The 26,550-nt window shown below is 48.8% G+C and overlaps 2 protein-coding genes across 2 annotated transcripts; one reads left to right on the top strand and one right to left on the bottom strand.

Moving 5' to 3' along the window:
* The first annotated feature begins 14,518 nt into the window (after window positions 1-14,518).
* rasd1 (ras related dexamethasone induced 1) lies at window positions 14,519-16,194 on the top strand. Its single transcript, NM_001078940.1, is given in 2 exon segments — window positions 14,519-14,821; window positions 15,154-16,194. Coding segments are annotated over 2 exon segments (801 nt in total). The 5' UTR covers window positions 14,519-14,550; the 3' UTR covers window positions 15,684-16,194.
* Window positions 16,195-20,463: 4,269 nt separating this feature from the next.
* On the bottom strand, window positions 20,464-26,196 carry med9 (mediator complex subunit 9). Its single transcript, XM_004918071.4, has 2 exons — window positions 25,987-26,196; window positions 20,464-21,094 (listed from the first exon to the last, which is right to left on the bottom strand). The coding sequence occupies exons 1-2, from the start codon at window positions 26,112-26,114 to the stop codon at window positions 20,878-20,880; spliced, it is 345 nt and encodes a 114-aa protein (XP_004918128.1). The 5' UTR covers window positions 26,115-26,196; the 3' UTR covers window positions 20,464-20,877.
* Window positions 26,197-26,550: the final 354 nt, after the last annotated feature.

Raw genomic sequence — 26,550 nt, forward strand, 5'->3', positions numbered from 1 at the left:
TGGCACGGAACCGGCTCTTAGGAGAAACTGAAGGTTCCAGTTCCGTGACATTGCCATTATTTGTGTGGGACTTGGAGCAGCCGATACCCCGACACTTCCCCACACAATCCTGACTCACAGGAGCAAAGCATCATGGGCTGAGGTCACTAATTCACGTTTTGCTGGTACCCGGCCGGCCTTCAGTAATGATTTCGGTTGCTGCTATCACAGGATATCATAGGGTGGAAAACAGGTTTGAAATAGCCTGGTGTCACCCCAGCCTGGTATCATGGGGCCCTAGAGACACTATCAGCCATTCAGATGCCTCCCATGCAGTCTGACCAGTCTTTCTATGCATCTTATAATCACTTATCCCATGTATCCTAATCATTCTATCCCACACATTCTGATCCTAATCATTCTATCCCGCACAGTCTGATCCTAATCATTCTATCCCGCACAGTCTGATCCTAATCATTCTATCCCGCACATTCTGATCCTAATCATTCTATCCCGCACAGTCTGATCCTAATCATTCTATCCCGCACAGTCTGATCCTAATCATTTGATCCCGCACATTCTGATCCTAATCATTCTATCCCGCACATTCTGATCCTAATCATTCTATCCCGCACAGTCTGATCCTAATCATTCTATCCCAAACAGTCTGATCCTAATCATTCTATCCCAAACAGTCTGATCCTAATCATTCTATCCCACACATTCTGATCCTAATCATTCTATCCCGCACAGTCTGATCCTAATCATTCTATCCCGCACATTCGGATCCTAATCATTCTATCCCACACATTCTGATCCTAATCATTCTATCCCACACATTCTGATCCTAATCATTCTATCCCACACAGTCTGACCACTCTCAAGCACAGTCTATCTAACATATCCAACATATCCCATATATCCTACATATTCTATGCCACATAGCCCACTTTTTGGAACACATACATTCTCACCAGTCTGCTGAACCAGCATTGCCTTACTATTCTATCCCATGTATTCTACATGTTTCATTGTACACATACTAAGACATTTAAATCATTCTATCCCATATACTGTAAGCACGCTATGCCACAAATTTATTCCACTAGCTGCCATTCCCACAATCAATGACTCCCATATATAAAACTTATTCTGTCCCATTCATTCTAACCCTTTTCTCCCAGATATTTACATTATTCTACTCAATATAGCTGACATAGCCTATTAAATGCATCCCTATGTGTGTTATCCAGGCATTCTAGCCATTCTAAATGCCATACATTTGAAACATTCTATTATATATATTGTAACATTGGTGACGTATTGCTTCTAAAACCATTCGATCACAACTATTTTCACTATTCCAGACTATCTAACCATTCTATCCCATTTATTCTTTCCCAAACATTCTATTTATTCTATCCAACATGGTCAAATTATCCTATACCGAGCCTTTTAATGTTTGTTCCATTCTAACCATTCTATATGCCACGAGTCTTGTATATCTTCTTTGCTGTGTCTTATTGCTTCTATAGATATTCTAACTATTCTATCCTATTCATTATCACTGTTCTATCCCAAATACACCCATACAGCTGTGCTGATGCTACAATATATAATATAACGCTACAGGGTACAGAGGGAGGGGGGGGGGCTATCCCAGCAGGCCGTGCATACAGCCTGTGTCTGAAATGGTCATTTTCAGAATAATAATTTTAATTAGTTTTGCCCCAGATGGATTTGGGGCAAAATAAACACCTGCTCCTCACTTTATGCCCATGTTGCATCACCATGATGTTTACAGACGGGAGGGAGATATTGTGCATGCCGTACATTCCATCACATATTTGCTTTTACTTAATTAAAAGACATTTGAGGTGACTCAGGGGAAAAATTCTTGTACTGAGAAGCCACTAACAATGTGTTTATTGTCAGAGACGAATTAAGTAAATAACCATCATCTTCAGACAGGAGGGTGGGGACTTGGGCCAGAAAGTGAGCCCGTTGCTTCCTGTATCCTGATTAATATGACATTATTGGTTTTTCTTGGCCGACGTCCAACATTGTTATTTTGGCCACTAATAGGATTATGTAATAAAAAGGGCAAAGCTTGCCCGGGTCTATTAACTTATTACAACCAATCAGAGGTAGGGTTGCCTTTACCTCCATGCAGGAGTGGACATAGGATGCCAGGAGATGGGGCAGATGATGTGAGGGGGCAGGGTGAATTACATTTGGGAGGTGGAGTTATGATATTGGGGCGGAGTTATGATGCAGCAAGTAGTGATAGGCCAAAAATCCCACGTCCCAAATGCAGAGTTTTGTTTGGGTTTCTGTGAATCCGTAACAGGCAGTTTTGAACTGGACACTCCATGTAAGAACCGTGCTGTCTGTAAGTGTCAGTGCTACCTGCTGATTGGTTGCTATGGGATACTAGACACTGTAGGACACTTTGCACATTTTATTATCTCATTGCAGGAAGTTAAAGAGTTAAAAATGAAAAGCTGCCGGGCAATACACTCTGCGGGGTGAGCCCCAATAGCGTTTGACTTGATTTTATATATATATATGTATATGTTATATATTATCCCCCCCCCAGGGCGCTGGTACTGTATAGAGGGAATGATATATTCCTTGGCTAAAAGAGAGGAAATATGGTGCCAAAGTCCAATGAGGCTAATGAGTTCTTGTCTTTCTCCATCACATTCCCCTTTCTTCTCTGACAATACAACAAGTTATGCCATTAAGTTATATTAACTGTTCTCCGCGCCAGATGCTCCACTTTCAGCTGCCAACCTCCATCCATTGCAAGCGCAGCCTTAAATCACCTCGCAAGGCGACCAGATAGGACTGAGCCGCACGTACGAGGCGAGTGTCCTCATCAACACTGGAGTCGCTCTGTACCTTACTAATAAGTTATAGGGGCGCATCATTGTCCTACCCGACGTCCCAACCCTACACCACTGCGCTCAATACCTGTATAATCCAGGCTCCGATACCCAGCGGCTGGTTCCCAGGGTTCCCAAAACCAGGAAACTCAATGTGAAACCACATGGGGTTGCGATCTCCATGGCCCCAATCTGCCTCCTCCACATCCACTTATGTCATCAATATACCCTGACCAATATAAAGGCACACTTTCCAAGTTTTTGAAATAGGAATGCCCTGGCACAATAGGAGGGCAGTGGGCTGTGTAGAACATGGATCCAAAGTTTCCTATGATTACAGAGCAGTAATCTCATTTGTAGAATAGTAAAACATAACAAATCTATGGACTGTAGGCAAGGAAACCCAGGAAGCCCCTCTCAGGTTCATTGTGTTAGTCCCATGTTGGCTCTGAGGATATTGTCTCCTCTCCCCAAAGAACTGTAACTGTGGGCTGCAAAGAGGGGCCACCAGAGGGGCTGCTGTAAGGTGCCATAGACAGTCACTATTTATTGGGCCGGTGGGGGCTGTTTGGGCCTCTGTGTACTTGAAATGAAACCTGCCGACAGTCTCCATGTATGGAACCCTCAAACAGGCCCCACCTATATGTAGAAAAAAATCAGCAAGATGTCCATCAGGGTGAGGAGCGCCCCAACGGCCGGCATCCCATCTGTGTGATCCAATGACCTGATATTGCCAAACGAGTGGATCATTCCATCTTTACCCCAATCTCTTTAGAATACAATGAAGTTCCTCTGTCACTAGTTCATTGTCTATAAACTATTACTTAACAGCATCTCATTATATCCTACCAATTATTGTGTCATGCTTGCAGGTCAGTAATCACCAGTAATCCCAGTCATCTTGGGAGTGTATAGGCTTCACACTTGTCTTTCACCACTGATCGTCGGAAGAAGGAAATATATAAATATATGTAATATAAGGAATTTAACCATTTGTGCCCTCTGCTCAGTGTCATAATAACATTTTTAAATCACTCGGCCAAACTCTAAACAGCCTGAAAGTCTTTTGCTCTTTATCCCTTGGATATGGGTATAAGTACGACCTTAATCTGCACAACCAGTTTTTACAATTAGAATCTGTGGGTTCTGAAGGGCTGCTGTAAGGTGCCATAGACAGTCACTATTTATTGGGCTGGGGGGGCTGTTTGTGCCTCTGGGTACTGGGAATGCCAGGGGGGCTGTAAGATGCCACAGACAGTCACTATTTATTGGGCTGGGGAGGCTGTTTGTGCCTCTGGGTACTGGGAATGCCAGGGGGGCTGTAAGGTGCCATAGACAGTCACTATTTATTGGGCTGGGGGGGGTGTTTGTGCCTCTGGGTACTGGGAATGCCAGGGGGGCTGTAAGGTGCCACAGACAGTCACTATTTATTGGGCTGGGGGGGGGGGCTGTTTGTGCCTCTGTGTACTGGGAATGCCAGGGGGGCTGTAAGGTGCCACAGACAGTCACTATTTATTGGGCTGGGGGGGGCTGTTTGTGCCTCTGGGTACTGGGAATGCCAGGGGGGCTGTAAGGTGCCACAGACAGTCACTATTTATTGGGCTGGGGGGGCTGTTTGTGCCTCTGGGTACTGGGAATGCCAGGGGGGGCTGTAAGGTGCCACAGACAGTCACTATTTATTGGGCTGGGGGGGCTGTTTGTGCCTCTGGGTACTTGAAATGCCAGGGGGGGCTGTAAGGTGCCACAGACACTCACTATTTAGTGGGCCGGTGGGGGGGCTGTTTGGGTCTCTTTGTGCTGGAAATGCCAGGGCCTATGTTGAATCCCAGCCCAGGTCTGGCTCCTCCTCCTACGGTACTTACAGTGGATTAGTACAATACAGATCATTTCAGCCGCTGCTGGTCTGTACCAATTGTCACCGTGGGGAGCAGAAGACCCACCCTAACATACTGACTATGAATGCTATTGGGTTTCAGAGCAACAACACAGCAGAAGGGATCAGGTACTGAGCTGGGGGGGGGGGGTTGGATAAAACTCCCAGCCCAATGTATCACCTGCCCAACATCATTGCGGCCAATCAGCCTGTGCTTGCAGATTGTATTACCGAGCATCTCGGGTTTCCTTGCTATCAAGTCAATTTGTTACAATTATATTGATTGGTTTTATTGTGTGTTTATTCCCACTAAACCCAGAGCCCTCCCTGCCCTCTCCGACATATGAACCGCCAGTTGCCACTGCCCACCCTTTGTATTGTGCCTTTATTTATCTCATCTGCCCGTGCAGTCTGAGTACTAATGGGCTTTATAAACACCTTATAAATAAATAAGCACCGCCGGCATTGTTGAATTTTTAATGCTTTGGTTCAATTAGATTGTTACCAAGTAGATTATTGCGCTTCCCACACGTGTCTGTTGGAAATAAACCCAGAACCCAAGGTTAGGGCTGGTATATCTATCAGACTGCTATTAGGGTTTATTAATTATGGGGGAGTGAATGATGTGGGGGGGCTTATGCCCAGTATTCCCAGGGATCTGCACTGCTGTGCGGGTTTGGGCGGATGGTAGGTCCAGCTTCCAGTACTGATAGATCAGCCCCCTTTGGCCACTCTACTGGTTCTGTTCTGTAGCTATGGTTCTTATTCCCCTTGGCGATGTTAGGAATGGGGCCCCACCCCCTTTGTGATCTCACCAGTGGGTTTGGGTCAAGAGAAAAGAAGTGGTTAATTGGCTTGGCAGGGAGTGTCCATCCTAAGTGCCACCCCCTGTGCATCACTACTGGTACCATGTCCTGCACTGACAGTTCCTATAGTCCAATATGGGCGAAAAAAAATGTGCCGGGCTTCATATCCCTTAGGGGCCCGCAGGTCCAGACTGGGATACAAAATAAACCCTGGCATTCCAAGTACCCAGAGGCACAAACAGTGCCCCCCCAGCCCAATAAATAGTGACTGTCTATGGCATCTTACAGCAGCCCCTCTGGCATTTGCCAGAACCAACAGATTGCCAGTCTGGGCCTGGGTCCTGGCATTCCCAGTACACAGAGGCCCAAACAGCCCCCCCCAGCCCAATAAATAGTGAGTGTCTATGCCATCTTACAGCAGCCCCTCTGGCATTTGCCTGAACCCACAGATTGCCAGTCCAGCCCAGAATTGCTCCCCTTAGGCCCCATGCTTGGTTATGCTCCTTTCTGACTTCTTGTAAGTGGTTTATAACACAATAGGAGGCCTATGGGAATGAGAAGCTAGTTTGCTACCAAGCAGTAATGGCACAGCCCCATGATACTTTCCTGCATGAAACCCATTTATATCTCTGCTGTCACTTTCTGTTTCTTTCTTTCCCATCAAACAGTAACTTTGGCCGCCCCCGGGCATTAACTGCGCCACTTCAGTGTCAGGGCAGACTGACCCGCAGGGGGATTTTCCCTGTCTCATTAGCGTGAGTGGGTTTCTACAGGGAAGGGCTTGTGTCAGATTAACTGAGAGGGTCACTCATCTCAATATCACCATCATCATCATCATTATTATCCTTTATTTACATGGGATGCGGGTGAGATCTGACCTTCATTTCCATCCAGAGCTCAGCTGACAGTCGGGTTACTGGGGATGGAGGCCGAGGCGGATAAATATACTGTGATGGGATGTCGCTCCGCTGTTTCTATTGGTTTCTCTGCTCCACAAAACCAATAGGGGAGTAAAAAGGAAGAGCAGGAGTGTTGTGTTCCCTGGGGGTAAGTTTGCTCCAGGTATAGTAACCCATAGCAACCAATCAGATATTTTCTTTGCAACAGAATACGGGTTACTAGAACTGGGACCTGTTTAGGAGAATAAAGTTACTAACTGGCCCATCTCTGTAGGGGCTCACAGTGACGGCACATTGGAGCATGCTGGGAGATGTAGTCCAGGACCCATCGGGTGAGCCATCTTTCATGGAAGATTTGTGCCCCCTTTTAAAGATCTTAGAATTATCTTAAACAGCATCTTAGGAATTATATCTGTAATGGAGCCCTTCCTGCAGGCAAGTTATGGCCTCCTTCTAACAGATGTTACCTAGAGAGCAGCAGTTCTGCCTTGCTTTATGGCTTTGTAACAGAACATTGCCTTTGGGGCAGAGGGCAAGAGTAGTAAGTGGCACAAAACTCCAACCAATAGGGCTCCAGGGGCAATATCTTCTGTAGTCGTAGTCGTAGTAGTAGTCGTAGTAGTCGGACCCAGGCAGCACAGTACTAAGAAGCTACTATAGGTAAGTACTGGGCTCCGGGGCACTTTGCACCCAGTAGCCCCCCTTAGCGTGCACGTCTAAATGGCACTCAGGGTAGGGACACACAAGGGGATGCCCATGTACCACCCACAGCCTGCCCTGCACAGATACAGCAATGATGAAGGGAAAGTGGGAAAGTTTTAGGGCATCTACGGGCACCCAGCACCCAGCAGTAGGTGCCTGCATAGGGATCAGCAATCCCATGGTTCAGCCGCTGGGTACCAGGGCAGGGTGGCAGGGTGGCACTGTATGAAAGCAGAGAAGCCATTAAAGCTTTATTAGACAAATGAGGGAAGCGTCGGTGATATAATTCCCTGATTGGACACGGGGGAGAGAGCGCCTGATGGATCTGATTAATCTTTTATGAATCTCACACTCCCTGCTGCTGTCGTTTGGAGCATAATGTGTCCTTCTGACAGGTATTACAGCCCCACCATCTAATTAGCTAGAATTTAACCCCTAACCCAACCCCCCGTGCATCACCTACATTGTAATACTGGCCCCAGCCTTTAGTGCCCCTGCAGTGCCCTGCCCCCCCCTATACCCACGGCTGAACCCCTTGTGCCCCTTCAGTGCACTGCACCCCCCTCCTATACCCACGGCCGAACCCCTTGTTCCCCTTCAGTGCACTGCACCCCCCTCCTATACACACAGCCGAACCCCTTGTGCCCCTTCAGTGCACTGCACCCCCTCCTATACGCACAGCCGAACCCCTTGTGCCCCTTCAGTGCACTGCACCCCCTCCTATACGCACGGCTGAACCCCTTGTGCCCCTTCAGTGCACTGCACCCCCTCCTATACACACAGCCGAACCCCTTGTGCCCCTTCAGTGCACTGCACCCCCCTCCTATACACACAGCCGAACCCCTTGTGCCCCTTCAGTGCACTGCACCCCCCTCCTATACCCACGGCTGAACCCCTTGTGCCCCTTCAGTGCACTGCACCCCCTCCTATACGCACGGCTGAACCCCTTGTGCCCCTTCAGTGCACTGCACCCCCTCCTATACCCACGGCCGAACCCCTTGTGTCCCTTCAGTGCACTGCACCCCCTCCTATACGCACAGCCGAACCCCTTGTGGCCCTTCAGTGCACTGCACCCCCTCCTATACGCACAGCCGAACCCCTTGTGCTCCTTCAGTGCACTGCACCCCCCTCCTATACGCACAGCCGAACCCCTTGTGCCCCTTCAGTGCACTGCACCCCCTCCTATACCCACGGCTGAACCCCTTGTGCCCCTTCAGTGCACTGCACCCCCTCCTATACGCACAGCCGAACCCCTTGTGCCCCTTCAGTGCACTGCACCACCTCCTATACCCATGGCCGAACCCCTTGTGCCCCTTCAGTGCACTGCACCCCCTCCTATACCCACGGCTGAACCCCTTGTGCCCCTTCAGTGCACTGCACCCCCTCCTATACGCACAGCCGAACCCCTTGTGCCCCTTCAGTGCACTGCACCCCCTCCTATACGCACAGCCGAACCCCTTGTGCCCCTTCAGTGCACTGCACCCCCCTCCTATACGCACAGCCGAACCCCTTGTGCCCCTTCAGTGCACTGCACCCCCCTCCTATACGCACAGCCGAACCCCTTGTGCCCCTTCAGTGCACTGCACCCCCTCCTATACCCACGGCTGAAGCCCTTGTGCCCCTTCAGTGCACTGCACCCCCCTTGCATAGCCCAAGGCCTACCCCCACAAACCCATCCCTTCAGACAGTTGCTTCTTTGTAGCCCAAGGAAAAGTGTGAGCCAGTCATGCCCAAGAGAGACCCAGGGGGTATGACCAGCTAGGGGGCGTCAGGGCGTTGGGGCATGGGGGAGTGATAGTAAAACAAAAGCTGGGTGCTGATGTCACAATGGGGGAGATTGGGGGAATTAAATTGTCTGCGCCTCATAACAATGGACAATGTCTTTGGAATTCAATTAATTATCACTAGAAGAAATGTGCAAAAATTTTGATTCCGTTACTATGACAATGACATTTGGCGCTGGGACATTAACTGCTCTGTCTCTTAAAGTGACACTGACACGTCTAAACTAATAGCATTAGAGTGCTGATATGGGCCGAGACACTTCTGCCTGCAGACGTCTCATCTGAACCCAAAATGGTTTGGAGCGAGTTTCATGCTTTTCTAGTGAGTTGGGGGATTGAGTTTTCCCATTTGCACCGCCTGAGAGCAAATAGGAGGTTACTCCTGCCAATCAAAGCAACGTACAGTTAAGAGGTGGGGCAACAGAGGAAGCCCCACCCCCTCCCTGACACATTGGGGAGCAGAAAGCACACTCTGCATGGAACACCATCACATCTCTGCTGAGCTTGTATACCTTCTCCATCATATTGGGGTGTCAGACTCCCGGCAATGCCCGGGACCCCCATTAAACCCCTGTGCGGCTCAGGGCAGAGACCCCCAGCACCCAGAATAAAGTGACTAGCTGCCAGCCAGCTGCTGATTACAGCAACCCTACAGCTGCCCAATGGCCAATATGAGCCACCGTGACAGACGGACTCCCAGCCAACTATTTATAGAAGATTTATTTATAATCATTAATAATCACATTGGGATGATAAGAGCCAATCAAAATCCCATTTGTTTCCCCAGTGAGCAGCCTGCATCCCTTCCATTGATTCCCCCTGCTGCTTTCTGCATTTCCCTATCTGCACGGAGACCTGAGCAACCCGGGGCCTCTGGGTATTATATTGGGGGGGGGTTAACCCCTTACAAACTGGTAATAGCCCCTGTAGGCTGAGGGTCCTGTTTACCATTGGGCAATAAACAGAGAAGGGTAAATTACTATTGCCACTGGGCAAGTGGTGTAAGAATGGGGCAACTTATGTGAAAGGTGCTGGGGGGCCACAGGGAAGAGAGTGTTTATGGGAAGGGGGGTCCATGTTTATAACCCAAGCTGCACCTCTCCTGCTGTCACTGAACTACAAATTCCAGCATTCCCTGGCAGCCTTTGTTGCGGCTCAACGACATCTAGAAGCTGCAGGTTGAGTCCCCTAATGGAAAGTATCCCCAACACTTTACCCACAATGCCTCAGCCTCAAGGCCTTTGTCCTGGTGCATTCTGGGAAATTCTCTCTCTCAACCAATCTCTCCACTTGACCTTTTATTATAAATATACGTATAAGCCGCTTTGTTATCCCACACCATTAACCATTTCAGAGCTGAAATCTCTCCAACCATGGCGGCGCCGAAGAGTAAAATATTTAACCCCATCTGCTGTCGCGCTGATTAAAGGGAAAGCGCAGCCATGAATCAATTTGCAGGCGGAAGATTCTAATCAATTTTGCAATTTGAATTCATTTTCCTTCCTCTTCCGCCTTTTTCTAATCTACCAAGCGGACAAGAAAGTTAAAGGGGAAATAAACCCAAATATACCCCCTGTTTGTATTAATGTATCTACTGTACAGCGCTGCATACATAAGTAGCACTTTATAAATAAAGATATACATACATATAGATATGCAATCTTGCCTATTAAAAGAAACTAAAGAGGTATATGCGTGGCTGTTTATATACTCTGCACTGCCAGTTCTGACTCTTGAACCAAGCAGGAGTATATACTCTGCACTGCCAGTTCTGACTCTTGAAACAAGCAGGAGAATATACTCTACACTGCCAGTTCTGACTCTTGAAACAAGCAGGAGTATATACTCTACACTGCCAGTTCTGACTCTTGAAACAAGCAGGAGAATATACTCTACACTGCCAGTTCTGACTCTTGAAACAAGCAGGAGAATATACTCTACACTGCCAGTTCTGACTCTTGAAACAAGCAGGAGAATATACTCTACACTGCCAGTTCTGACTCTTGAAACAAGCAGTAGTATATACTCTGCACTGCCAGTTCTGACTCTTGAAACAAGCAGGAATCAGCTGACTTCTGCTACATTGTTTCAGCAGTCCGGCAGTGCAGATGGCAGAACTAGGCAGAGTTTCTAGGCAGAAAGCAATTGCATTTGGAAAGGTGCATTTATGGAGGTGACATTGCCTTTAGATAACACTAGTGCCTAAGCCCCTCCCTCATTATGGGGAATTGTTCTGTGTGTCTCTGCTCCTTCTCTCCCTACTGTAGCAGTCACATTAGCAGTCACATTAGCAGTCACATCCCTGGATCTCACAAGCTACATGTCCCCAGTTCGCTGCCAGCGCTTTGCTGCTTCCCCAAAGCTCCATTCAACCTGCGCTGCCAGGCGCCCCCTAGTGGGGAAGCTTGGGATTACTCGCAGCAGCCATTCGCTCTCATTAGCAACCGCCGAGCGGGCAGTAACCATACAATCAGCATCACAATACCTGCCCGAAACTAATTAGCACCGAGCGTATCAATAATAACTTGCGCTACAATATGTATGTTTATAGGCCTTTATTCTAATGGATACAGACAGCGTTGCATTTGACAGTATGAAAGGGCAGGGTGCAAGGGTAAATAACAGAATTGGAAATGGGAGACGGAGATAAAGCCGATTCATATTAAATATTAACAGGTATTGGTGAGAGAGCTGCCCATGCCCAGCACCCAGCAGTGTTTGCACAGACTCAGCAGATAAGTAGGAGGGTAGGGATTTTATGGATGAGCCAGAACAGAAGCCATGGCCTCCCAGCTGTGCTTAAACAAACACTCTAAGCGACTGCAGTGTAGATTGCAAGCTCAGTGGGCAAGCCGTGTGGGGCTGCAGGTACAAAACACAGCGAAACCAAATGCTTCCAACAGTATCTGCAGGGGCACTGGCAGCGCTTGCACTGGCACTCACTGGGCACTAACCCGGCATGGAACCGGGCAACCTTGCCTTCCACTGGCTGATAAACATGCACAGACAGGGGCACAGAGAGGGGCACAGAGAGGGGCAAAGCCAAATGCACAGGGCACAGAGAGGGGCAAAGTCAAATGTACAGGGCACAGAGAGGGGCAAAGCCAAATGTACAGGGCACAGAGAGGGGCAAAGCCAAATGCACAGGGCACAGAGAGGGGCAAAGCCAAATGCACAGGGCACAGAGGGGGGCACAGAGATGGGCACAGAGAGGGGCAAAGCCAAATACACAGGGCACAGAGAGGGGCACAGAGAGGGGCACAGAGAGGGGCAAAGCCATAATGCACAGGGCACAGAGGGGGCAAAGCCATAATGCACAGGGCACAGAGAGGGGCAACGCCAAATACACAGGGCACAGAGAGGGGCAAAGCGAAATGCACAGGGCACAGAGAGGGGCACAGACAGGGCACAGAGAGGGGCAAAGCCAAATACACAGGGCACAGAGAGGGGCAAAGCCAAATGCACAGGGCACAGAGAGGGGCACAGACAGGGCACAGAGAGGGGCACAGACAGGGGCACAGAGAGGGGCACAGACAGGGCACAGAGAGGGGCACAGAGAGGGGCACAGACAGGGCACAGAGAGGGGCACAGACAGGGCACAGAGAGGGGCACAGACAGGGCACAGAGAGGGGCACAGACAGGGCACAGAGAGGGGCACAGAGAGGGGCACAGACAGGGCACAGAGAGGGGCACAGACAGAGCACAGAGAGGGGCACAGACAGGGCACAGAGAGGGGCACAGACAGGGCACAGACAGGGCACAATAACCGGTGCAGTAGGAGGCGCAGAAAGCAGTAGAAGTGAGTGCAAAGTACACAGCGAGTATCTGTGCGAACCCCGGAGCTGAGCCAGTAAATGGCCGATATGCGGATCCCACAGGCGCTACTGACTGGGATACAGATCAGTTCAGTTTCCCGCACGGAGAGCGCAATATGAGTAAATACAGGGCAGGGAGCCGAGAGACACTGGATCTGCCCCAGCGCTTCCCCCTGGTGCCGCCCTACTGTGTCTCAGCCTACTGACCCCCCAAGCCCAACGGTACGGACCTACTGCCCTCACTCAGTCCCTACCCGCCCGGCCGCACTGCCCCTGATATGGGTAAATACCCTGCCCGCCCGTACTCTAACACTCTGTGTGGTACTAACCCTCTGGCAATAAATATCCCGCTAACTGGCACCCACTCTCCATACACATGCCCCTGGCTGGCACTGGACTATGTGCCAGGCTGTAGTTACCTGTGGGCTAGAAGTCAGGGAGCCATTCAGCAGATATATTGTTCCCAGCATGAGATGCCCGGCTGTACCTATGTCAGGGTGCCCAGGGTATGGGGGTGAGGGTATATATATATATGTTATGCCTGCTATGGGTGAGGGCACCCTCAGTAGATATATGTGCATAGTTGCAAGCATAAGAGTACCCAGTAACAAGTGGCAGCTGAGTGCCCAGCTCTAGCTGACTGCCAGTTAAGGACGAGGGGTGCCAGTTAGTAGGTAAGTGGCAACTGTGTGAGTGCCAGTCAGTAGGTAAGTGGCAGCTGTGAGTGCCAGTCAGTAGGTAAGTGGCAGCTGTGTGAGTGCCAATCAGTAGGTAAGTGGCAGCTGTGTGAGTGCCAGTCAGTAGGTAAGTGGTAGCTGTGTGAGTGCCAGTCAGTAGGTAAGTGGCAGCTGTGTGAGTGCCAGTCAGTAGGTAAGTGGTAGCTGTGAGTGCCAGTCAGTAGGTAAGTGGCAGCTGTGAGTGCCAGTCAGTAGGTAAGTGGTAGCTGTGAGTGCCAGTCAGTAGGTAAGTGGCAGCTGTGAGTGCCAGTCAGTAGGTAAGTGGTAGCTGTGAGTGCCAGTCAGTAGGTAAGTGGTAGCTGTGAGTGCCAGTCAGTAGGTAAGTGGCAGCTGTGAGTGCCAGTCAGTAGGTAAGTGGTAGCTGTGAGTGCCAGTCAGTAGGTAAGTGGCAGCTGTGAGTGCCAGTCAGTAGGTAAGTGGTAGCTGTGAGTGCCAGTCAGTAGGTAAGTGGCAGCTGTGTGAGTGCCAGTCAGTAGGTAAGTGGCAGCTGTGAGTGCCAGTCAGTAGGTAAGTGGCAGCTGTGAGTGCCAGTCAGTAGGTAAGTGGTAGCTGTGAGTGCCAGTCAGTAGGTAAGTGGCAGCTGTGAGTGCCAGTCAGTAGGTAAGTGCAGCTGTGAGTGCCAGTCAGTAGGTAAGTGGCAGCTGTGAGTGCCAGTCAGTAGGTAAGTGGTAGCTGTGAGTGCCAGTCAGTAGGTAAGTGGCAGCTGTGAGTGCCAGTCAGTAGGTAAGTGGTAGCTGTGAGTGCCAGTCAGTAGGTAAGTGGCAGCTGTGAGTGCCAGTCAGTAGGTAAGTGGTAGCTGTGAGTGCCAGTCAGTAGGTAAGTGGCAGCTGTGAGTGCCAGTCAGTAGGTAAGTGGCAGCTCTGCTTCTCCCCAGACTCCTGTTGCTTCTGACAGTCGGACAGAGCGCAGTGTTTTGGCTGTGACGTTGCGGTGGGCGTGTCCCGGCTCCCTATATAAGCGGCTGCAGCCTGAGCTCCCGATCAGATCAACTCTCCGCTCCCATCGCTCAGTATCTAATGCTGCTCAGTCGCAGCGATTCGTTCTCTGTCAGAGGCAGACTCACCGCAATGATCAAGAAAATGTGCCCCGGGGAGACCGAGCTGAACATCCCCCCCAAGAACTGTTACCGAATGGTCATCCTGGGCTCCTCCAAGGTGGGCAAAACCTCCATCGTGTCCCGCTTCCTGAGCGGCCGATTTGAGGAGCAATACACCCCGACCATCGAGGATTTCCACCGAAAGTTCTACAGCATCCGGGGGGAGGTGTACCAGCTGGATATCTTAGATACTTCGGGCAACCACCCCTTCCCGGCCATGAGAAGGCTCTCCATCCTCACCGGTAAGTCCTCACTTGTTGGCAAGTAGTCAGAACTTTTCCTAACTGGGTTAGTGGGCAACTAGTTAACTGCTGGTAAATGCTCAGCACCTTCAGTTTCTAGCAGGGTGCCCATTGCTGTAACTATTATATTGCTTTTATTATGGGATCCCTATTCGCAGACGGGGAAACTGCCTATTATAGCGAAGGGCTCTTGGGATTATATTACTACAGAGTCGTGAGCTTCTGTCTCTGAAGCGCAAATTGAGTCCAGATCCTCTTGTTTAGTGTTAAATACAATGAAAGTAACAACGTTACGACAGCTACTAACCTGCCCTCCTTCTTCTCTCCTCCAGGTGATGTGTTTATCTTGGTCTTCAGCCTGGACAACAGGGACTCCTTTGAGGAGGTGCAGCGGCTGAAGCAGCAGATCATTGAGACCAAGTCCTGTCTCAAGAACAAAACCAAGGAGAATGTGGATGTTCCCATCGTTATCTGTGGGAATAAAGTGGACCGGGACTTCTACAGGGAGGTGCAACCTCATGAGATTGAGCAGCTGGTTGGGGAGGACAGTAAATGTTCTTACTTTGAGGTATCGGCCAAGAAGAACTCCAGCCTGGATGAGATGTTCAAGGCTCTGTTCACCATGGCCAAGCTGCCCAGTGAGATGAGCCCAGACTTGCACCGTAAAGTGTCTGTCCAATACTGCGAGATCTTGCACAAGAAGTCCCTGAAGGGCAAGAAAGTCAAGGAGGATGGGGACGCCTATGGCATTGTGGCCCCCTTTGCCCGCAGACCCAGCATCCACAGTGACTTAATGTACATTAGAGCCAAGGCCGTAGGAGGCGGCCAGAGTAAAGACAAAGAGAGGTGTGTGATCAGCTAGGGCTTGGGCAGGTCTGGCACCGGTGCCTTTATAAATATATACATAGAGAAACAGAAAAGACCGTGGCGTTTTTGAAAGAAGCCAAAGCCGAGATGGCATGACCGTTGAGGGGGTTCCACTTGCCCCTCCGTGCCTTCTGATGGTTAGTCAGGCTGCTGAGGAAAGGAGAAGCCTGATGGGGCAGACGTTGTTGGACAGTTTGGAAGTGGCCATGAAGCTGGCCAGGAGCTTTACAGTCATGTGACTGCTGGAGTGGACAATCTGTACTTTGAGAAAACTCTCTGATCTGTTGAACCTCCCGAACTGGGTGCAACTCTGGACTGAGTGTGGGGGGAGGAGGAGGGATGTTAATAACTGTATCAGGACTGAAAAGGAAAAGTGATTTGTTTACATGGTGCCATTGTGCCATCAATCAGAGTATTGGATGAGAACAAATCCAAAGTGTTTAGATACTTTGTGCTTTATTTCCAGTGTCTTTATTTTTCTACTTAATAAAAAAACATAAAATCAACTCAATGTCTGTGTCTGGCAGCTTCTTGCTCAGCAATATAACAACAAGCTGCTTCCATTGTGGCATCATAGTACCCAGTGCCTTGGGGATCCAGTGTCTGCTTTATATGCCCCCAGAGCCCATAACAAGGTTACAGATATATAGAAACATTGGGGTAACAGTCACCCCGCTATAGTTCCAGGGGTATCCAGGGCACAAATAAGCACTCACCCCAAATCCCCCCCCCTAACTGGCCTTCAGGCTGGGCCCCCTTAGCCCATAACAAGGTTACAGATATATAGAAACATTGGGGTAACAATCACCCTGCTATAGTTCCAGGGGTACCCAGGGCACAAATAAGCACTCACCCCAAATCCCCCCCTAACTGGCCTTCAGGCTGGGCCCCCTTAGCCCATAACAAGGTTACAGATATATAGAAACATTGGGGTAACAGTCACCCTGCTATAGTTCCAGAGGTACCCAGGGCACAAATAAGCACTCACCCCAAATCCCCCCCTAACTGGCCTTCAGGCTGGGCCCCCTTAGCCCATAACAAGGTTACAGATATATAGAAACATTGGGGTAACAGTCACCCCGCTATAGTTCCAGGGGTACCCAGGGCTCAAATAAGCACTCACCCCAAATCCCCCCCTAACCGGCCTTCAGGCTGGGCCCCCTTAGCCCATAACAAGGTTACAGATATATAGAAACATTGGGGTAACAGTCACCCCGCTATAGTTCCAGGGGTACCCAGGGTACAAATAAGCACTCACCCCAAATCCCCCCCTAACTGGCCTTCAGGCTGGGCCCCCTTAGCCCATAACAAGGTTACAGATATATAGAAACATTGGGGTAACAGTCACCCCGCTATAGTTCCAGGGGTACCCAGGGTACAAATAAGCACTCACCCCAAATCCCCCCCTAACTGGCCTTCAGGCTGGGCCCCCTTAGCCCATAACAAGGTTACAGATATATAGAAACATTGGGGTAACAGTCACCCTGCTATAGTTCCAGGGGTACCCAGGGCACAAATAAGCACTCACCCCAAATCCCCCCTAACTGGCCTTCAGGCTGGGCCCCCTTAGCCCATAACAAGGTTACTAACAGGTCCAGGGGTACCTTGGCAGCACATACTGGTTACCCTAGAATCCACTATTCGAGACAGAATCAGACACAGTTTGGAAATTCTAAATGTGCATTACAAAGTGCAGACACCTGCACAACAAAGGGTTAAACTAGTAAGAAAAAACTTGGGGTGGGGGGTGTGAGTGGTCAGGTTTGTATACCCTAATGGAGAGCTGCTGTTAACCCCTTACTTGCCGAGCCCCAGCATGTAGTTATACCCATAAATACCAGCAGTGCCAGACACTGTTTCACATAACTAAATTACAGCCTCTCCAGTGAAGCAGTTAATCTGTTATATTCTGTCTCCCCCTAGTGGCCATGTGGTGACATTACACAGGCAAATAAAACTACTTTGCAGGTTTATTCAGTTTTCCATTAACCCCTTTGTTAGATGATCCGTAAACTTTCTCTATTCCATTGGAAGGAAAATAGAAGTAGATAAAAGCATAGGAGAGGTAAGGATTCAGGAGTAAGACCATTAACCCATTCCTGAGCAGAGGCGAGCATGCCAGAGACTGGACGGTGCCGGAGGCAGCTGGGCAGATGCAGTTTGTTGCTGTTGCATATGGAGTGGCTCCCCAGACATGTGTGCCGCACACGGCTCTCTGTTCCCAGTAAGCAGTAGTCGCTGCTGAATATTCCGCCAGAGGTGGCTGGAACAGATGGGCCGTGTGTGTTGGAGATGGGGAATAACATGTGGACAGCATGTGAGCCAAGGCCCCTCCCTGGGCAGGGCGAGCAGCATTCAGCTTATTGCATAGGCAGTTAGTGTGCAGATAAATGCCATGATCAGGCCACTATAGGCCCCACCTTGGGGGAATAGGGGCAGGACTAATGTGAAAGCATTTACAGAGCTAGATATAGTGGCCACAGTAGCCAGGTTACATGCTGCCCATGTGATTCATAGTGGCTACCAATCAAACAGTTCATTTCAGTGTTCAAACTGCACTGGACTGATCAAAGCTAATCTCTGATTGGCTGCAGCCATAGTCATAAATCTGTGTAGGTTCTGCCACAGTATCTAGTTACACAGGGATCAGACTGGCCTATTGAATGGCAAACATCCGGCAGTGGTTCTGTAGCGCCTTCCACAAGATCCAGTTTCAACTTTCCCTTCTAAGCCAGGGCTGTCCAACTGGAGGCCCCTGTGCCAGCTGTGGCCCCCCATTATATTTTTATACATGCCTGATATTCCCATAGACATCTTTGTCCGACACCAGGCCCATAGGCATATTCTGGGCAGCACCATTGGAGCAGCTGTTAAGCACGTACTATTGGGCCTCTGTGGTAGCTGCAAAGCTGGAGGTGCCTGGCACAGACTGTATGGGAAATGGGATGGACTGGGCAGGGTTGTACAGGTAACAGCAGGGAGGGGGCCAAGGTTCCCAGACCCCAATACTAAGGAAATCGGGTTCTACAGAGGTAACATCCGCTGCTCAGCCCAATGAGATCCAATAGCAACGCCCCGTGACTCACACACAGGTACTGAGCGCATTCCATGGGATGAGTGGGAGCTATAGTTACGCTGCAGCCCAGCGGGATTAGATGGATGAATGGATGCTATAATTACACGGTTATGTGGGGGCAGATCCCTGCCTGCACCTGAGCACTTCCCTCCAGGAAATGAGAGGCAGCGCTTTATAGGATACAGATGATTGGCTGAGTAAATGGCGCAGACAGGGTCGCTCCAAGTACCAAAGTGATGCAATCATTAAAGGGGAACTAGTCCCCAACACACATTCTGGCTAGAAATGCTGCATATACAGAACTTACTGTACCAGCCCAGAGGTTTCGACCTTCAAAGTTGTGCACAGCAACTCCCCATCTTGGATCCTGTTAGGAGTGTCAGTGGCACAGCACATGCTCAGTGAGATGGATCATCAGAAGCAAAGCAGAGAACTTTACTTTATGTGTGTTCATACATATAGAAGGGAGCTGCCATACTGCATATAGACAATACAGTCTCAATTGCTAGACCCAGGCCTACTCCCTACCCTGCAATAACTCTTCTTATTTTCAGCGTCACTAGAGGCTATGGTTGTTTTCAGTATGTGGGGAATTGTAGTTTAGCAACATCTACAGCCCTATGTAACAGCTCTGTACATGGGCACACAGTGATAATAAATGGCATATGCAGTTTCTAACCTGGTGCAACTGCTTCTGCAGCCAGCCTGGGAGCCATGGCACAAGTGAGTTGGCTGCAGCACAATTAGGGTGAAGCCACACGGAGCTACTTAGTAGCAGCTACTTGTCACGGCTACTAAACACCAGAAAATCCCCTGCCATAGACAATACTGAGAATTGCCTCTGCTAAAACACACATAGAGACAATTATCAGTAAATGATCAGCATTGTCTGTTTCTGTAGCTGCTACTAGTAGCTCCATGTGGCTTCACCCTTATAAGTATGAGGAGCTCACTTATAATACATTCAAGGGGAAGCTCATTATTAAATGGGTTTTATTTATTCTGAATAATGTTTGATTGTCAGCATTCCTATACTGCCTATTTTCAGCCTGCAACTGCAAGCTGGTTGTCAGGGCTCACTGACCCCAGCAACAAAAAAAAAAAAAAACATTGTAAGGGCTCAGTTTTACTGTTATTCTTATTTTTAACTGCTTATCTTTCCATTCAGGCACTCACCATTCCACTGAACATTCCATTTCAACATCCATACTGCTGCCTGGTTGCCAGGGTAATTACAACCCTAGCAACCAGGTAGCAGGGTAATATTACAAGCCTTAAAGTTGCAAAACACAAAATATAAATTAGACTAATTGCAACTTTCACCATCATAGCAAGTTAATATTAGACATGAAACTGCGGGGTGGGGGGGAAGTGTCCATCTGGCACATTGTCCTTATTCAGGGGGTTCCAGGAAGTGGGTAAATAGTGAGCCAATCGGATTCCTCTGCACTACATCAGCGCGGATATATTTAGGCCTCTCCATACAAGGCGGCCTTTCCGCGCCGATGCCCTTTAGCGAGGGAGCCGTGTGTATTTCGGGACTACTTTACCTTTAAGGAACCCGAGCGCTCGCGGCTGCTTATTAGTGGAACACCCACTCGTTATTTCAGCTCCTGCTAATTGCTCTGCGTTACTTTCTTAATGAACTTGTGAACTCAATGGACCCGTGATTCATGTTCCGGAGAAACTTACAGCACAATTAATAGCTCGGTGGAATAAACTTTATGGAAAGACTCATATCCTGAATGAAAAAAAAAACAAAAAATATTGTCATTACAAAAGAATGTATTACACTAAAGGGGAATTTAACCATTACACAAACATTTAGTACGTTGTAGATAGAGGTAATATGTCCTTATCTTCTCCTATTCATCTTTCACACCACTGCGTGGTTGCTATAGGGACTGAGCCTAGCAACCACATAGCAGTTTAGAAAAAAACATCCATTAGGAATTTGCCCTGAGTCCAGAAGTCATGTACAAGGGCAACTGCCCTATATCGAGTTTAGGAATTGCAATGGATCCCTCCATATTTATACACTCTGGTTGGCCAGTGTTCCGGGCGCCATGTTGGGTTTGGCAGAACCTCCCACTGGGTGCAACAGTCCGTACAGCTATTCCTTGGGTATCTCAAACATGCAGAGGCTCTTGTACTTCTGGAGCAGTTCATTCTTGGTCTGTACCTGTTCCCTCAGGCTCTGGAGGTGCCGCTGTTGCTCCTCCGGGCTCAGGTCGATGCCGGGCATGTTGCCGACCAGCTTGCGCATGGCTTGGAACTTGCTCTTTAACTCATTCAGCTCCTGGTACACGTCCTGGCTGTCTTTGTCCATGCTAGGGGGGAGGAGGAGGAGACTGGTTAAAAATAAGCATTTGGGGGCTGAATAAAACCAATACTGGTACTGTTATTGGTAACCTTGGGCTCACTGCTCTTCTTCCCTGACAATGGAGCAGCCTGGGGTACTTTCTATGGGAGTGCTGCTATCTTTACCCAGTGTAGTGTTCACTGGGAGGAGCCTAACACATTAGTAATTGCACTTGCCCTTTAAAAAAAAATAGGGGGGCAGCAGCTTCTAGTAAACAGTTCATTGATCCTCACCAACCTGCACCCACCTGTGCCCAAGGCCATGTTTATATATAGGCTCCCTGGGGTCGGTGCATAGGAGGGAGGCTATTATTAAAGCTTATTAATACCCCCAGCACGCCAGAGGGCACTTTTATTATAAATCTGGTGGAGGAACTGAAATAAAGTAGGGGGGACCCCTCTGCCTTTCAGACCCACCACACACCCGTGACCCATTGGGTGATTAACTGCCCGAACCCTCCCAACTCCAAGGCTTCAGGCCCAACTCCCACTAAAGCAGGTTCTTTGCCGTTTCCCAATTCAAGTTGCAGAACCAGCTTTGCAGCCCAACATGTGCTTTAGAACCCATTATGTGCCTTGCTTTAATAACTATGTCCAACAGCAGGCAGCGCAGGGGGCCTATTCTGTGGCCCATAGGTTATACAAGTCTAATGCCTATTGGGCCTAGAGCCGCCCGCCATGGATGGACTTAAGAGTCGGATGTTGTTTCAAAACCTGCTGCTCAAACAGCCAAACACGATGCAGTTCTCTTACAGGAACAGAACCAACATGGATGGAACAGAGATTAAGGGGCAGCAGAGTAAAGTAGCACCTAAGTAACTGCAGTTGTTTTCTTCGAGAGCTCTGATCCGCCGCGGGCTGAACACAGGGCTCGCAGGCAAATCCACGGCCAGATGGAGGATATTGCTTTCATATGCATTCCTGGGAGGCCTACGCAAAGGGGACTTATATTCATTGGCTCCTTATACATATCATTTCAGTCACCTGCTGCCGGCCGCCGGGCAACGTGCCGCTTGTTGTGTATTTGGGCGCAGGCACGCACCTTAGTGTCGGAGGGCCCCAAACACCCAGGCAAGGGCAGCACCCATAGCTAGTGCGTCATTGCCATTACAAGGGTAAATCTGCCTACACATTTCTTTATAGCATTACCCACCCCATTGTATGTAAGGCTGCTGCCAGCTCCAATTAACCTCACTTTAGTGGCTCTGTAGGAAAGGCAGGCTTAATTAGATGCTAACACGAGGAACGAGCTACCTTGTCTGTACTGTCACTTCCGACAGCAATTAGGCTTCCATTTACTGCATTTATCTGCATAGATTCATCAGGGATGAGAGTGCGTATATATCTATATATATCTATATGTGTGTATGTGTGGGTGCTTATCATATACAGAGCAAATCTATATACTAAAGGCAACCCAATCTCCCCAGTGCTTACACACATACAATATCCAGAAGTCACCCTGCCTTCTCTGTGCAGTGGGACCAATGTAAGCTCTCTTCTGATTGGCTCTGACTGCATAGTGAAGACAGGGCAACTGGAGAGCAATTCCATTTTTGCAGTATTATAGCTGGGGGGGGGGGGGGGGGAGAGACAGGAGCTACTCGGGGTATCTTTAGGGACACAGACCTTCCTGGCAGATAAGCCTAAAGACTAACCTGCAGCATTTCTAACTTGCTCTTTCCTTAGGATTTAGTTCCCCTTTAACAAGAAAGTGCAGTGAAAAGGGTTCCTGTATGTAATGAGTGTCCCTGTTGCACAATGTGTTGTTACTGCAGTTCTTCGGAATCAGAAGTGACATACGCAGAGCGCTGATCGATAGCAGATACTTGTGCGGCTGTGAGTGCACTTGAGCTAGGAATTATCGGGGGCTGATTCAGAGGCGGATGCAGAGATGGGAGCAATGATGAGGACACGGCATCCAGGCAAACAGCTGGATATTGTATTTATAGGCTACGTGCCTGCTTGCAAGTAAAGCGGATCTGTTCTATCCCAACAGGACCCCGCAGGCCGTTACAGCACTATAACTCCCAGCATCGGCAGTGGATATGGGAGATAGAATTCCTCAGTGGCTGAAGGCTGCATGTCCCTATCGCCCCACAATGGCGACTCCTTCCCATTTCATTTCTCACTGCTTTCCTATGGCCAGGGTTGTATAAAGGGTCAATGAATTCAGGAGTAATCTCACATTCCTAAAGTGACCCACCAGCTAGAGATTTATTTAGATCTACTGGGAAAGACCCAGACCTGCAACCTGATCCAACCCCAACCTCCTATCATAATCATTGCCCAGACACGCCTTATACTGACACCCATGTCCCCCAAGCAGCACCCATAACCTTATGTACAAGCCCTACTTGCTACCAGTAAACTAACCAGCAGTTTCCCAGGCTCGCAGGATTCTACCTCCAGCCTATCAGAACTTTGCTCAGCCTTCAAGCCCAACGTCAATTCTAAAGGTGGCCATACACAGCCAGATCCTCTCATTCGGTGGGGTCACCAAACGAGCAGATCTGGGCCCACCACACTGGGTGGCAGCTTTTATCGGCCATAAATATATGTCGCTGACCAACACAAGTCAGTAATAGGGGGAAAGAATTGGGTCCAACTTTTGGCACATAAAATTAGCCAAAGGTTAGGATTTAAAGGCACAGTAACATCCCTGTCCTGCGATTATCAAGTCACATTAACAAATGAAACTTGGCAGGGCTTACTGGATTCCTATGTAGTCAGCTGCTTAGTAGTCATATCATGTCTGAGGGTTGGATAAATATTGAAATGAGGAGATCATACGGACGAGTATAAGCAGCCACTAAGCCCTAAAACGTGAAAAGCCACATTTATCCCAGAGGCTCCAGTTGGTCAGCCCTGCTTTCATTAAAGGGGCTCCTATAGTAAACACAAATTATCTATATATGCATAATGTACTATAAAGCGTTACTAGGGAAGATTCGGGCAACTAAATGGCCTGTGGGTCAGGTGGGGCCCTCCAATAAGTACTTAAAGCCCCCAGCCTAGGCAAAGGCTCCACTGCCTTCTTTGTATCATGCCATAATATCAATATAATCCATACCCTGTGTGTGATTGTTGTCCCACATAGCAGGAAAGTTATGCAGTACAAGTTGCACAGCACTGCTCCCAAACAAACATTAAGAATGCAGGAATTGTAGTTCATATCTGCTGGACAGACTAGAGCCTGACACCCCCGCCTTAATGGAACTGGTACAATCCTCTCTGCCTTTAGATTTCCCATTATGAGAGCTGTAGTCTCCTGCCGACGGCTGCACTGCTGCACAGACTACACGCTGCCATTTCTGAATGAAGGACACCTACTGGCTCTGATCCAGCTGTATCCCCCATAATGCAAATTCAGCAGTTTCTGTCATATACAGTTCATCCTTTAGCAATATTACATTGATTATTTGAGGCTGTGGGTTGGGAGAAATTTGCCATTTGCAGGCTTGGGCTTAGCACGTGATGCACGGCCCACACATACCCTGCGGCTTTACCCGTTTTACCCAGTGTGACATCACTTCCTGGCCCAGCTCCTTCCACCCTTATCATTATGACGACCCAGCTCAGCTACATCTGACTCTTCCTGGCCACTTTCTTTTATAAACTTGCCTCTAACCCACCCCCCTCTGGCAACATCAAAAGTGGGCAGGTAGGGCATGGGTTTATAAGACATGTTAACACAATGGGTCAGCCTGGGCTTGCGTGGGTTCAGGGCAGAAGCAGGTCAAAAACTCTTGTTTTCTCAGCAAATGCATATATGCTTGGTAGAAGAAACAGGAGGTAAGTGCACATTAGTACTTCCTGTGTCCTTGGCAGTGGACCCAAAACGGCCACCGCTAATGAGATGGAAAGTGCGATTCTGTAAAGGAAAAATCACATAAAGTGTTTCCATTGGGGCAAGAGTGGTCTACTCTTCACAGCAGCAACTTAAAGGAGAAGGAAAGGCTAATAGAGAGTTAATCTCAAGCTGCAGGCATACCCTCAGTTCTCTCAATAGTGCCCTTAAGTCTCCCCATATTTCTCCTGTTCAGATGATCAGAAGCCTCATAGGACAAAAAAAAAGGCTGAGTTCTTTAAAGAAAATTCCCATAAAGCCTCGCTCCTGCACCAAGACCAAGACTGGTGTACATGCTCAGTTAGTTAGACTATGAGTCAGCTTCCTGCTGATTGGCTCAGATCAAACATTCCTAAGGGGGGGGGGGGAGTTCTTAGCATTCTTGAGGGGGGGGACAGGAGAGAGGAGAAAGCTGCACAGACTCTGGCACAGGAAAACAAAGACAACAAACCCTGTTTCTTTTGATAGAGGACTCAGTGCAGCGTTTGTGTGAGTGCTTATGGCTGTATTTACATAGACCTTTCTGATAAAGCTTAACAGGAGCACCAGCCCGGGGTATCAGGTAAGTGATCTTAGTCACTTGGGCGGGGCGCTAACATTTTACCCCCCAATAATTCCCCCTTTCCTTCTTCTTTAACCCACCAACAGGTATTCCAAACCACAATCAAGTGTAAATAAGCCCTGCAGATATAAAGGGGTGTATTTATTAACATTGGAAGCCAACCTAACCAATCATGGGCACCATCCCCAGTGATGTTTGTCTCCAATGTTACCTGTATGGGGCCAAAGGGACACAGAATGCTACTGGCTGCAAAGGGAATGCAATAAAAGTACCTGCAAGTGGTGTCCAACTAAATGACAGTAAATACAAATACATTTATGCTACATACTAAAGCAAAATGACATTCCAGGCAACTTCCCATGATACACAAACACTGCTGGTTCCGACTGCTGAAACAGCTCAGTAGCGGGGCAGTGTTTCAGTTACAATGACCCCCAAACTAACTGTACCATTTAATGATGTCGTGCACCAGCGGTAGGAAGGTATACTCCTCTTCCTCCTCCTCTTCGGCAGCTTCATCCTCCTCTTCTTCCTCCTCCGGCTCCTCAGCCGGTCTCACATTGCCGCCGGTAGCCATGTTACTATCGCTGGCTTCACCGGCAGCACAAATACTGCGTCACAAGCTGTGCGTCGCGGCCTGTAGCTGAATACGGCGGTTTCGTAATGATGTCACTGGCGCGACCGCGGCTTGCGCGACGTCATAGATAAGGGCCCGTTCGGCTGCGCTAAGTTATTGACAAAAGGTTTCATTGTATATGGTGTTTGGTGATGGAAGTGATTCATTGAGGCGCCCTATTGCATGGGGCACTATAACAAGCAGCCCTTGTCACTTCAAAAACACCGTTGCATTATGGGATACGTTGTGACTAGTCCATATAGATTGTAAGCTCTACGGGGCAGGGACCTCCATCCTCTTGTGTCTTTGACTCTTAAATTATTGCAACTGTATCTTGTATTTATTTGTATTTATTGTTATACTTTGTATTTATCTATTATTATCTTAATAACCCCCT

This window comes from Xenopus tropicalis, chromosome 9 (genome assembly GCF_000004195.4).
Source record: "Xenopus tropicalis strain Nigerian chromosome 9, UCB_Xtro_10.0, whole genome shotgun sequence".
Taxonomy (NCBI): Eukaryota; Metazoa; Chordata; class Amphibia; order Anura; family Pipidae; genus Xenopus; species Xenopus tropicalis.

Coding starts and splice junctions, on each gene's coding strand:
- med9 (XM_004918071.4), bottom strand. CDS start 26,114: ATGGCTACCGGCGGCAATGTGAGACCGGCTGAGGAGCCGGAGGAGGAA. Junction 21,095..25,986: donor GTGCACGACATCATTAAATG/GTACAGTTAGTT, acceptor CCTCCCCCCTAG/CATGGACAAAGACAGCCAGG.